Here is a 12,904-nt window from a genome sequence, read left to right on the forward strand (position 1 = left end):
CAGCCTCTCTCGTCTTGCTCTTCACAGAAACCTTAGAGCTTGGAGCTCTCGTTCTTGGCTGTTCCGTCAGCCTTCTTTGGTGGTCGTTGTTGCTCTCTCTAGCAACTCATTTAACAAGGAAGACAATAACGCTATCGTGCAAGCACAAAATATAATAAGCATTGGTCCTACAGCATAGGAACAGAAGTATTTTGGCCATTCCCATAGAAAAAAATTATAACATCCCTAAAGATTTAACTAGATAGAACTATTACTTCCCTCCACAAACCAATATAATAAAAAAATGAAGAAATAAATAATAAATAATTTAAATAAAGGATAAACCAGATCACTAACTCAATAGCCTTAAAAACTTCATCTTTTTGGAGAATAGTCTTTATTAGATAACATACATTATTATTAAAAGTAAATTTCCATAGATCATCAGAAGTCATGGAGAAACATTAAAAGGGAATAAAAGTAGTACCAGTAAAAAGAAACCTGGCCAAAATGCTTGATTCAAGTGAGGCTCACATAGTTATCAAATAATTAATAATGGAAATTGAAATTATATTCCATTAAATGAGGGGATACTCATTCTATTCCAAACTTTAATCCTGTGAAAGTGAACTAGTAAAATTTAACTTGAATCGTGTACAAAGATTCATGCTTGAAAATTGTACCATGCAAACACTGGTGAAATTTCTTCATCAATAAGAAAAGCCAGCTCAATGGCCTCTAGGTGGAAGCTTAAAGTAAAACTGAATGTAGACACAGATCCTTTACTTACATGGCTACTGTTGGCAGTAGTGGAGAATATTTTTATCAGAACCTTAAATGGTGGCAACTAACAGCACATCCCAGATCGCCTCACCATCACAGCTGAATAAATTTAAGTTTTTTATGTCCCATGTAAGTTTTCTCGAATCAGCATAGCCCATACACACATCCAAACCTTCCATGAACAACTCTTCTTTTTGTGGTTAGACCTGTACATTTGAACTCTTTTCTCAGCATTTCATCTTACAGGGAGCCACTTTCATTAACATGAATATTGGCAAAAACAATTTTACAATTACACAGTTAATATTTCATTAGCATGGTTTATTACATCAGCAGCAAACATTAAACAACTTTTTTTTTTTGAAATAAGATGTGTAAGCTGTATTAAAAAAGGAAAAAAATAAACAGGGCCTCCTTCCACAACAAGGTGTTGGAGAGAGACGCCTAGTTTAGCCTGAGCATCAACTAAATGATTTGTAGATCTAGGAATATAATTCCATTTACAATTTAAAGCAGAAGTTAAATTACATATATCGTAAAACATGTCCCAATGCCGCTATGCAGGACGTTCATTATTTGTGCACCAATTGATAACAACTTTTGAGTCACCTTCAATACAAAGGAGCCCAGAAACACGACTTTTGAAAATCCCAAGTCCATTAAATAATCCGGTTGCAGTTGTAGAGTCCGAATTTCCAATTGGCCCGGCATAGGAAAAGAGAAGAACTCCATTTTCATCATGAACAACACCACCGAAACCTGCAGGGCCCGGACAACCACATGCACTACCATCAAAGTTCAATTTAAAATAGCCAAAAGGGGGAGGGTACCAAATCGCCATACGAGGAGGCCTAGCAGGATAGGACATTCCAGCAATTATTCGCCTGTTTTCTCGGAAGTTTGATCCTCGAAGATCACGGAATTCCTTACGCAATAAAATCCACAAAGTAACTTGATCAATAATTTTTTCAACCAATATTTCTCTAGAAATAAACTTTAGGTTGAATTTTTTATTATTCCTTTCTTTCCATAATGCCCATATAAGATGCCCCACGCAACAAGATATTAGTAATTTTCCAAGTTTTGGATAGCTGGTATTTGTAATTGAGAGGATGGTTGAAGGGAGATTTTGAGAGGAATAGAATTGGAGACCAATTTTGTTTAAAAGGCTGGTCCACACAAAAAAGGCGTATTTGCAATATAGAAGGATGTGGGTGGTTGTCTCCGAGGAAGTTTGGCAAAAGGGGCAAAGAGGGTCTGGGACATGGGCACCTCTTCGAATTGGGGTGTCTGAAGTAAGAACTTTGTTCCAACATGCAATCCAAATAAAAAAATTAGCTCGTGGGGGAGCATGCAGAGTCCATGCAATGACAGATGGATGGTTGATTTGTGGATGGTTGGTACAACTTAGGAAGTAATAAGCAGTGGAAGTTGAAAAATTACCTTTCGAGCTGGGCATCCAAACAAGAGTATCTAGCGAATTTTTTAGACTTACCGAAGAGAGCATGGTAATGAGGTCAGAAGCTACCAAGGCCTCAAAGTTAGAAAGTGATCTTCGGAGATTAGGTTCCACCCTCCTGAATCAGTTCGCTCCGAAATAGAAGCTTCAATATTTCTTGCCAGATTTGAAATCAAGTGGTGGCTATTGTTGAAGCTATGTGCACCGGTCCACCAGTTGGTCCAGAATCTTGTCACAAAACCCGTGCCCGAGTAACATTTTACAGCAGATTTGAAAGCAGGTAATAACTTTACAATTTTTTTCCATACATGATACAACCTATTACATCACCCAACCTCAGTCCACCAACCCAAAAATTTATTTGCTTTTTCCGCAACCAATTTTCTCCAAATTAATTCAAGAAATAAGTTAAACTTCCAGATCCATTTAAGTAATAGTGCTGAATTTGTAAAGAGGTTACACCGCCCCCGATCACACTTGTCCCCTTTGTGGAGTGTGCGATGAGACAGTCCATCATGTTATCTTACATTGTGACTTTTCATGGCAAGTTTGGATGAAGATATTTCAGAAGATTGGTCTCCAAATGGGGCTACATCAGGACCTTTTTGGCACCTTTGAGATGGTTATGGGGATGCGCCTTCCTAAGTTGGGCAAGATAACTCTCTTGGCATGCCTTGCGCATGTCCCATGGTGTATATGGCTAGAGCGAAACAACCGGAGATTCAATTCCAAGGTTAGCAACCCGGATAATATAGCTTCTCAAGTAGTGGGCCTTATCTCGAGCTGGTTACATTCTAGGAAGGAGTTTGCTTCTCTATCGGGCGTCTCCCTTTGAAAAAATTGGGGTTTGATAGCGCACATGGCGGGCCCTCGTAGGAATCCGGTTAAGGCCACCTGGGATCCTCCCCCTTATGATTGCATCAAACTCAATTTTGATGGCAGTGCTTTAGGCTGTCCTGGGCCGGCTGGAGCTGGTGGTGTTTTCAGAGATAGCAGTGGAGACCCTATTTTATCCTATGCAGGGCCGGTGGGTATCGCTGATTCAAATACTGCTGAAGTGAGTGCTCTTCTGTTCGACCTCCAAATCTTTAAAGAGCGGCTCCATGGCAAGCTGATTATTGAAGGCGATTCAAAGACTGTCATCAGCTGGTGTTCAAAAGTAAGCTCCCCTTCTTGGCGTCACTGGCCAATCATTGATTGTATTACTGACATTGTGTCATCCATCTATTGTAATTGGAACCTTGTTCCTAGATCAACCAATTCTTTGGCTGATAAATTGGCAAAATTCGGAACCTCCCAGCAATCTCTCATTGTTTGGGAAGGCTTCCCCTCGTGTAATCAGCTCGTTTGAGCTCTCATAATAAAATTCAGCATCATTTAAAAAAAAAAACAAAAAAAACAATGCTGAATTTGTAATGACAGTGTCCCGGATCCCAAGCCCACCAAGAGATTTTGATTTACATAGCTCAGCCCATTTCACCAGAGAGTATTTCCTTTCCCCATTTGGTCCTCCCACAAGAATTTTCTTTTGAGTAGTTCAATTCTTTGGCAAACAGAGGAAAAACATCGATAAAGATAAAGGAAATAGGAAAGAATTCCATGCATACAGGACTTAATGAGAACCAGTTTACCAGCCTTGGGTAAAAAATTTCCTCTCCAAGTGGCCAGACGTCCTTCCAAATGCTCAATAACAGGATGCCAAGAGCTTTTGGAGGGTAACGTAGGTGATAAAAGCAATCCCAAATATGAACATGGAGGCGTTGCAATTTGACATCCCAAGTAATGAGCCATGGAATTTAACATAGTAGGATCAATATTAAAGCCAGTAAGTGAGAATTTTGACCAACTAACTTTTTGACTAGAGGAGAGTTCAAACAAATTTAACAAGGCTTTAATATGAGAAATTTCTGCTAATGTACCTTCCCCAAAGAGAATAGTATCGTCGGCATATTGAAGCAGGGAGATATCTTGAGTTGGATCATCCGAGATAGATTTCAGCCACCCAGAATTTTTTGCAAGACGGATCATAGAGGCAAGATGTTCAGTAATGAGAGTGAAGATGAACGGAGACAAAGGGTCCCCTTGCCAAATACTCTTGTGGCATTAAAACACCCATAAGGTTTACCATTAACTAACACAGAATATGATACATTCGAAATGTAGCTCCTCATCCCATCTTATGAAACAACTGGTCAACAAGTATCCAATTCACACGATCAAATGCTTTTTCAAAATCGAGTTTCAGGACAAATCTGGGTTTTTTTGAATTTTTGAAGGAATCCAGTAGTTCATGTGCAGCCATGGCAGAATCAAGGTTATTTCGGCCACATATAAAGGCACTTTGACTAGGGCTGATGATCTTGGGAAGGAGGAATCTCAGACGATTGGCAAGAATTCGTCCAACGATTTTGTAAAAACTTGTGTGAGACTAATGGGCCAAAAATCTTGTGGTAAGGCAGAGTTAGCTTTTTTTGGAATAAGGGCTATGAAAGAAGCACCCACAGCCTTGTGAGTGATCCCCATTTGATGAAAATTTCGAACAAAAGCAAAAACATCATTTTTTATGACCTCCCAGAATTTTTTATAGAACTCACCATTGAAGCTGTCTGGACTAGGGGCTTTATCTTTCGAGAGGTCAAGAGTAAACATTAAACAACTTAAGACAAATATTAAGTCAAACAACAGGCTGTCTGGGAGAAAATCATGGAGATGAATCAGACCCCACAATTGTTATCTATTAGTGGAAATCTCAAATAGGTTAAAACATCAGGAAAAAAATTTGGTTATTCATTGATAAAAAATTCTCATGTCAAATCTGTCAATAAAGATATTTGAAAGAAAATGGAAGAGAAGGAAACAGGAGACAATGAGAGAAAGGAGCGCAGAACTGCTGCAAGTCAAGGCAGTCTCTTTAGGGGTCTAAACTTGACCTTTAATCTGTATTATTGATGTCATTTTAAAGTGAAGAAGACAAGAATTCCACTCATTAAAATGAGGCCAGTAGACTCTCCAAACTTTTTAACTTCTGACTTAACTCAAATACTTCTAGACCTGTGATGGATACAAAAAATATAATGTAAAATTACATAAAAATCTTGCCACGACATTTTCTAACAGTGTCAATCAAGCTGGAGCGTGCAAGTCAAAAAGCTCTAGCTTGTTACAAAAATTAATAAATTCATGCTTCCCAAGAGCTTTTAAATATCTCCAAGCAGATCTACAGACATCACGTTAGGGTTAACAATCTTTCCATTCATTACAGCTTACTGAACAAAATGGTAGTCCACTTCAATATGTTTGTTCTCCTCCAAAATACCGGAGTACTTGCAATAAAAATAGTTGTTTGACTGTCACACTTTATAACTATAAGACCTTTAATTTCAAAGCTTAACTCTTTAAGCACTGATTTCAACAACACAAGTTCACCTGCTGCATGTGCCAAAGCTATGTATCTAGCCTTTGCAGTATATCGATCCACCACATTTTGCTCCTTAATTTTCCAACTCATCAAATTACCTCTAAAAAAGTGCAATAGTCAGTGGTTGATTTCCTTTCTATTTTTCATCTTGCATAGTCTGCATTTGAGTACCCATAACATCCAATTGCTCATGGAACTTGTACAACAACCCTTCGCCAGTAGCCCCTTTAAAGTATCTCAAAAACCTTTGTGCTACCTCAACATGAGTTTTTTTATGGTTCTCCACAAATTGACTCATAACACTTACTGCAAATGATAGATCAAGCCCTGTGGCAGTTGCATAATTGCCTCACTCCTTTGCAGTTAAATCTTAAAGCTATAAAACCACAGAATTTAGGCATTAAAGAGAAAGTTGCCTGGAGCTCCGGTCATGTGATACGCATCTCCTCTGCCTTTGGATCGAAGATGTCCTTCGTCTGCGTTCCAGTGGAAGCCATTTCGAGCTTCATTCTTCAGTTTCAAAGAGTTATGAAAGAAGCCAATTGAACCCGTGAACTATGGTCGCGGGATTCGATTTTCCTTCTGTCAGTGAGCTCCTTCCGAGGTCGCAAAGAGTGTTGCATCGTGCATCGACGAGATTCAACAATGCTCACCAGAATATACATCCCCGAGGCAACCAACTCAGGATTCGGCTGGAAGGAGCTCGCAAAAGCCCTCCGGAGCTTCTCTCCGACGCCGACTTCGGCAGGGGGAGCATCCAGTTCCGACGACGCCATTCGGATCCCCACCCCCCTTCTTACTGAGCCCCACCAAAGGCAAATCACCCCCCTGAGTCTGCCCCTCGTACCAGTCATCCCCCTCTTCCCCTCGAAATCTCCCATTCCAACACCTCAAAATCTTGTTCCAGCCCACCACAACCCAGCACACCCTCTCCACTCTAAAACTTCCAAAACCATCCGAATTTACTCCACTAAGGGCAGCAAAATTTGGGCCACTCTATCCTAATCCACACGTCCCCTGGTATAGTCAAATCCAGCATCCTTCATTGGCTGGTAGACGAGCTTCATCTCCCCTATACTCCCAGAATTTCCTACCTCAGCCCCCAATCCAGGTTTGTCCACTTCGGAACCAAACAAGAGTCTCCTATGGCTCTTGCTCTCACACCCCACTCCCCCTTGGACATCACAGGGATATCGGAATGGCTCCCCTCAGCTCCTTCTAGTCAATGCGGGCAATGGGTTTTTGTCACCAACCTCCCTGCGGAACTATGGCAAAAAGAGGTTTTTCACGAGTATCATCTCGGAGTTTGGCTCCATAATAGCTCTGGATCCTCTTACCGAGCGTTGGCACCGCCTTGATGAGGCCCGAATCCTCATCAATCTTCTATGTCCTTGCGAAGGGCATTACTTCCAATGCATTATGGTGGACAATGCCCGATTCTGAATCTGCATTGATTTGACGGATATGGAAGACTTCAGAAATGTGACCTCGAGATACTTCACAGCGAGCCAGCACATTGAGAGTTGCTCCCCCGGTCTCTCTCTCTCCCTAGTAGATTCGATCTCACCAAGCCCCCCTCCCCCCTGCTCACCTCAACCCACCACAGAAATTATTCCAGCCCCCAGCTACCATCCACCCTTCCGCCTTAACAACAGAAATATCTGCCCCCTTCCCCCCCCCCCCCCCCCCCCCCCATATATCACCCCCGCAGCCCTCACATCCCTCTAGCCATCCCCCAGATAATGGACTCTCCCCCTCCCTCACCTTCGAGAAATCCCCACCCTGAAAGTTACCTCTCTAACTTAGAGTCAGGAATCAGTGAGCATGCTCCCCGTGGTCGCACACAATTTTTTTCTCCTCCTCCCCTTGCTACCTACCAGCGCCGAAATTGAGGCTAGCCAAGACAACTTCTCCAGGAAGGGCCTAGTGCTGCTACTCGATACCCCCACGATCCAAAGACAGAACATCATAAATAAGACCCAAAAACATGGGCCCAGATAGTGGAACTTGCAAAGGTGGTGGGCACCGTCTTCACGAAGCCTCTCCCGGGAGACAACCACCCGTCTGAGAAGTCCAAGAAGAAGAAGAATGATATATGATTGTTCTCTCCTGGAATGTTCGTGGAATTGGGTTCTTGCGTCGCCGCGCATCCATTTGGGACCTTCTTGCCTCTACCAAGGCAAATGTAGCTGTACTTCAAGAAACCAAGGCGGCTTCTCTACCCCTTGGCTATATCCGCAAGTTGTGATCTCTTAAGGAGCCCGAATGGGCCTCAGTGGATGCGGACCCCTCTTTTGACCCCTCTATCCAATCCTTCTAGGAGAGGATGGTAGTTGCTGGCCTGAGCAGATGGACCATCCCAGTTAAGCTCAAGTTGTTGAAGTTGTTGTTGTGGTCCTGGGCCTCTACAAGAAAGGTCTCTTCCTCAGTGGAGAGAGCCTGTACCCTTGCTCAAATTGCCTCTCTAGACTCAGAGGAGGAGTCTAGAGGCCTTTCTTCCTCGGAAGTAACTCACAGATATGCCCTCCAAGGGCAACTGTAGTCCTTCACCAAAAGTAAGCTCGTGCAATGGAAGCAGCGTGCACGATTCAAGTGGTTCTCTAATGGGGATGCTAATACCAAATTCTTGCATACAGTCGCCTCTGCACAGAGAAGAGCCAACCACATCACCATGCTCAGCATCAATGGTAAGACTACCTCATATTGATCCTTTATTTCAGACTCACTAGTGAATTTTTTTGCAGACTTATATTCCGATCGGCAGCCAGTCCGCCCCTTCTTCCAAAGGGCTCATTTCTAGGCTATTCCATTGGCTACAACCAGTCTCATTGAGCTCCCCTTCTCCAGTCGGGAAATTGAAAAAGCAGATGACACCATTTATTTTGGGCTTGATACTATGGATCATATCAGGAAAACTGCATGCTGTTTTGGGCTTATTTGAATTGGTTTCTGGTCAAAATATCAATTGGAAGAAAACCACACTTCTTGGCTACCACATCAACTCATCTGTGCTTCGGGGCATGGCAGACTACTTGGGATGTGCCTTAGAAAATTTGCCAATTACATATCTGGGGCTCTCACTTTTTCACTCTCGGCCTTCGGCGTCGCTTTGGTCCCCCTTTATTGAGAAATTTGAGAAGAGACTAGCCACTTGAAGGGACAAGCTTTATATCTACAACGGGGTAACTCACTCTCCTCAAGTCTTGTTTGGTAGGGCTGCCAAACTATCGACTATCATTCATGCACTGTCTAGCCTCAATTTGCTCCAAGATTGATGCCATCCGTCAACGCTTTCTCTAAAGAGGATCAGAAGACACTTTCATATATCATCTGGTGAGTTGGAAGGATATATGCATACCTCGCAATAGGGGTGGACTAGGTATTCGGCCTACGAAGGAAATGAACAAAGCCCTTATGCTCAAATGGATTTTGTTAAGAAATAGTCCTACATTGATTAGTGAGTACAAAGATCTTGAGTTTATTAGTTGGGAAAAAGGTTTCCTAAGTGAACTAGTCATTTTGGGATAGGGCCTTGGTGAGACGGGGGAAGAAGCCATGGTGTAGCCAAACACCAAGGCCAAAGACTATGCAAGTCCAGTGCACAGCAATAGCAGCGGCGGCCAAGGCCAAGTGCAAAGGCACAGCCCAGAGGGGCGCACGCATATGGCCGGCCCGGAACCAGCTGCAACGGAAAAAGACACACTTGAGCTTGCCAAACGGATGGCCAAGCAACAAGGTGCACAACAACCCCAACAGCCAGCTCAGACACAAGGCAGCACGCCAGCAGACACTTCTGGCGGGGCGAAATGGGGTTGTTGGCGCACGACCAGGACTCCAGGTGGGGCGAAATGGGGTTTCCTCAGGACTCCAAGCGCAGGCGCGCGCGCGGCAGGACTCCAGGCACAGGTGCCAGGAAGGCCAAGGCTAAAAACTCTCTCTATACACCAAAAGAGTAAAGAAGGCTAAGGATTTTTCGACCCCTTTACCATAGGAGAGGCCTCTCTATTTATAGTCTCTCCCTAGGCCTTTTGAAATCTCTAAAAACGCTCAAAAACCCGTCAGATCCCAAAAATTCGGTTTCTGGCGTCAAGGGGCGCCCTGGTCAGCCTGACCAGGGCGCCCCTTGACGCCAGAAACCGAATTTTTGGGATCTGACGGGTTTTTGAGCGTTTTTAGAGATTTCAAAAGGCCTAGGGAGAGACTATAAATAGAGAGGCCTCTCCTATGGTAAAGGGGTCGAAAAATCCTTAGCCTTCTTTACTCTTTTGGTGTATAGAGAGAGTTTTTAGCCTTGGCCTTCAAGAGTGTTTGGCCACCCTTTGTAATCTTGTATTCTCAATACAAAGTAGGCTTTTCTCTTCTATACCTTGGTGTTTTCGTTGTCCCATTTGGCTTGTAACTTCTTGTGTGAAGTATTGGTTGGAGGATCCGAGGCTCAACGAGGCTGACTAGTTCTTCGGAAGAGCTAGGCCGCACGGGGTAGATATTCCGCTTGGCTAGAAGGACCTAGCCCAAATCTAACCGCGTGACACTTGGACCCAAATTAACTTGGTATTAGAGCAGGCGCTACGTCGCGAGTTCAAATCCCAACGACAGTCTTGAGCGGCGAGAGTCCTGCGTGGAGGGGACGACCTAGTAGAAACTAGAGTGGGCCATCGCGTGAGTGGGCCGCCGCTAGTGTGGGCCGCCGTGGACGTCGGCTCGTGAAGGTGGGTGTGATGTTATGGTCCTGGGGTTAAGTACTTGGCTTTCCACTACCTACCAGGCCGGCCATTAGAGACCAGATCGTCACCTCTGACAATCTCCACAAAAGAGGTTTCACCACTCCGGATCGTACTTGCCCCCTTTGTGGTGTGAGTGATGAGACAGCTCAACATGTTCTCATACATTGTCGGTTTTCTTGGCAAGTTTGGATGAAGATCTTTCGAAAGATTGGCCTCCAAATGGGGCTGCATCAGGATCTTTTCGGCACCTATGAGATGGTTATGGGGATCCACCTTCCCAGATTGGGCAAGTTAATTCTATTGGCATGCCTTGCGCATGTCCCTTCGTGCTTATGGCTTGAGCGAAATGACCAAAGATTCAAATCCAAGGCTTGCACCTCGGACAATACGGCTTCTCATGCAGTGGGTCTTATCTCCACCTAGTTACATACCAGGAAGGAGTTTGCCTCTTTATAGGGTGTTTCCCTTGGGAAATTGGAGTTTGATCGCTCATATGGTGGGCCCTCACAGTACTCTGATTTTGGCCATTGAGGATCCTCCCCCTTACAACTAAATCAAACTCAATTTTGAAGGCAGTGCCTTAGATTGTTTTGGGTTGGCTGGGGCAGATGGTGTTTTTAGAGATAGCAGTGGAGACTCTATTCTCTCTTATGCTGGACCAGTACGCATTGCTGACTCAAATACGGCTGAAGTGAGTGCTCTTCTATACAGACTCCAAATCTTCAAGGACCGTCTCCATGGCAAATTGCTTACTGAAGGAGACTCAAAGACTATCATCAACTGGTGTTCAAAAGATAGCTCTCCGCTTTGGCGCCACTGGCCTATCACTCATTGTGTTGCTGACATTGTGTCCTCAATTCATTGTAATTGGAATCTCATTCCTAGATCAGTCAATTCCTTGGCTAATAAATAGGCAAAATTTGGAATCTCCCACCAATCTCTTATTGTTTGGAAAGGCTTCCCCCTTGTAATTTGCTCGTTTGAGCTTTTGTTTAAATAAAATTCAGCACCATTTCAACAAAAAAATAGTTGCAAAGAGAAATGATAATGCTGAAGATGAACAAGAAACTACTATGTAAAATAGTTTCATTACCCAAGGATGAAAAGTCTAAAATTTTCCATCATCATGAAACTCAGTTAATCCTCATCTACAAGGTCTTCTCTCTCGTCCACATTATCAATGTCAATATACTCATCACTGTAATCCAGAGTATGGTCATTTTTACCTGCAATAGAAAGAAATGGTTTAGATATTATAAATAAAATGGACCTATTTACAAACTACTGACTGAAGCACACTGGAAAGTTTTTTTTTTTTTTTTTCAATGACAAAATTGATTTAATAAAGAAAGACAAAATGTAAATTTATGTAATACAACAGGATGGCGGGAAGGCCATCTAGAACAAACAAATAAAAATAAAAAGGAAAACACAAAAAAAAAAACCAAAATAAAACAATTATTATGAACCCATGCTTTTTTTTATGAAAGTGCGTATATTGATAAACAAAGGAGGAATACAAACCTAGCTTTGGGGGCCTGACTCCACAACAAAGTGTTGGATTATGAACCCATGTTGATGACCAATTGCTACAAATTTTCCTTTTTAGGAGGGGTTAGAGTGTCTGGAATTGCTCTGGAATTGAAATTCAATTCCAAATCAATAGTGCTTCCAGAGTTGGCGCATCTGGAATTCATTTGAAAGTTTTATTCAAACCAAACTCTACAGAAGATAAAATTGAGCAAAATCCAAAGCAAAAGCTATCTTTAAAAAATGGGGTGGATGATGCTGATCATTATAGAATCAAGTTTGTAATTCTCACTTTGTATCTAATTCTTTGCCGTGACACATTTATAAGAAAAATTGTAGGTAAAACTTGAAATACAAATTTACCTTACACATTAAATGGGAGTTTGTCCATTGAGAAGTTGTGCTAAGTAATCATTTGAGAATGATATTGCTTGTCCAGATAGACAGGCTTCTTTACTATTTATTATAAACGATTCAGTAACATTAAAAATATAATAATTACTATTAGTATGAAAAATGCATTATATTTTGATAGTAATATAATAATTTAAAGTTATGTTAATATATTTTAATTTAATTTTTTTTTTTATAAAGATGCAATTCATTAAAAGGCAAAAAATTACAAAGAGATAGGGAGCAAATCCCTAACAACAAGATGTTGAAGAGATGCTCCCTGTTTGGCAAGCACATCTGCTGCCGAATTTGCAGATCTTGGTGTGAGACCAAATACAAGAAAATAATGTGGTAATCTCTAAAATCTCCAATTATTAAGTGAAATTATTTAAATATATTAGTCTAACAATAAGTTTAAAATTAATTCAATTTATTGAAATTGACAATTTAATTAATTTCTTTAAATTGATATAATATAATTTTGCACATAAAGGTAACTATTATATATTATCAAATTTTAAAGAATACTTAATTCTTAATTAGTGTAAATAATAGTGATTTCTTTATTTTTATAAATTTTTAGTTATATGAAAATAATAATAAAATAGTTATAGTGAT

General features: G+C 41.7%; 1 protein-coding gene across 4 annotated transcripts in view; it reads right to left on the reverse strand.

The window, feature by feature from the left end:
- LOC137953010 (lariat debranching enzyme) overlaps nt 1-12,904 on the reverse strand; it is a 53,120-nt gene that overhangs the window by 9,106 nt on the left and 31,110 nt on the right. For 2 of the 4 annotated variants that reach the window (XM_068800187.1, XM_068800185.1), the window contains exons 10-11: nt 11,457-11,589; nt 533-968 (exon numbers count right to left, since the gene is read on the reverse strand). In XM_068800187.1, the coding sequence (XP_068656288.1) occupies nt 11,501-11,589 (89 nt within the window). In that variant the 3' untranslated portion in view covers nt 533-968; nt 11,457-11,500. Of the gene's footprint in view, nt 1-532; nt 969-1,375; nt 1,522-11,456; nt 11,590-12,904 lie in introns of those variants that run through there. The other 2 variants (XR_011112337.1, XM_068800186.1) reach the window with 2 other exon arrangements.

Source organism: Aristolochia californica, unplaced genomic scaffold, assembly GCF_029961685.1.
Source record: "Aristolochia californica isolate CCGP_79_NKW_82.1479 unplaced genomic scaffold, dmAriCali1.0.hap1 SCAF_16, whole genome shotgun sequence".
In the NCBI taxonomy this organism is placed as follows: Eukaryota; Viridiplantae; Streptophyta; class Magnoliopsida; order Piperales; family Aristolochiaceae; genus Aristolochia; species Aristolochia californica.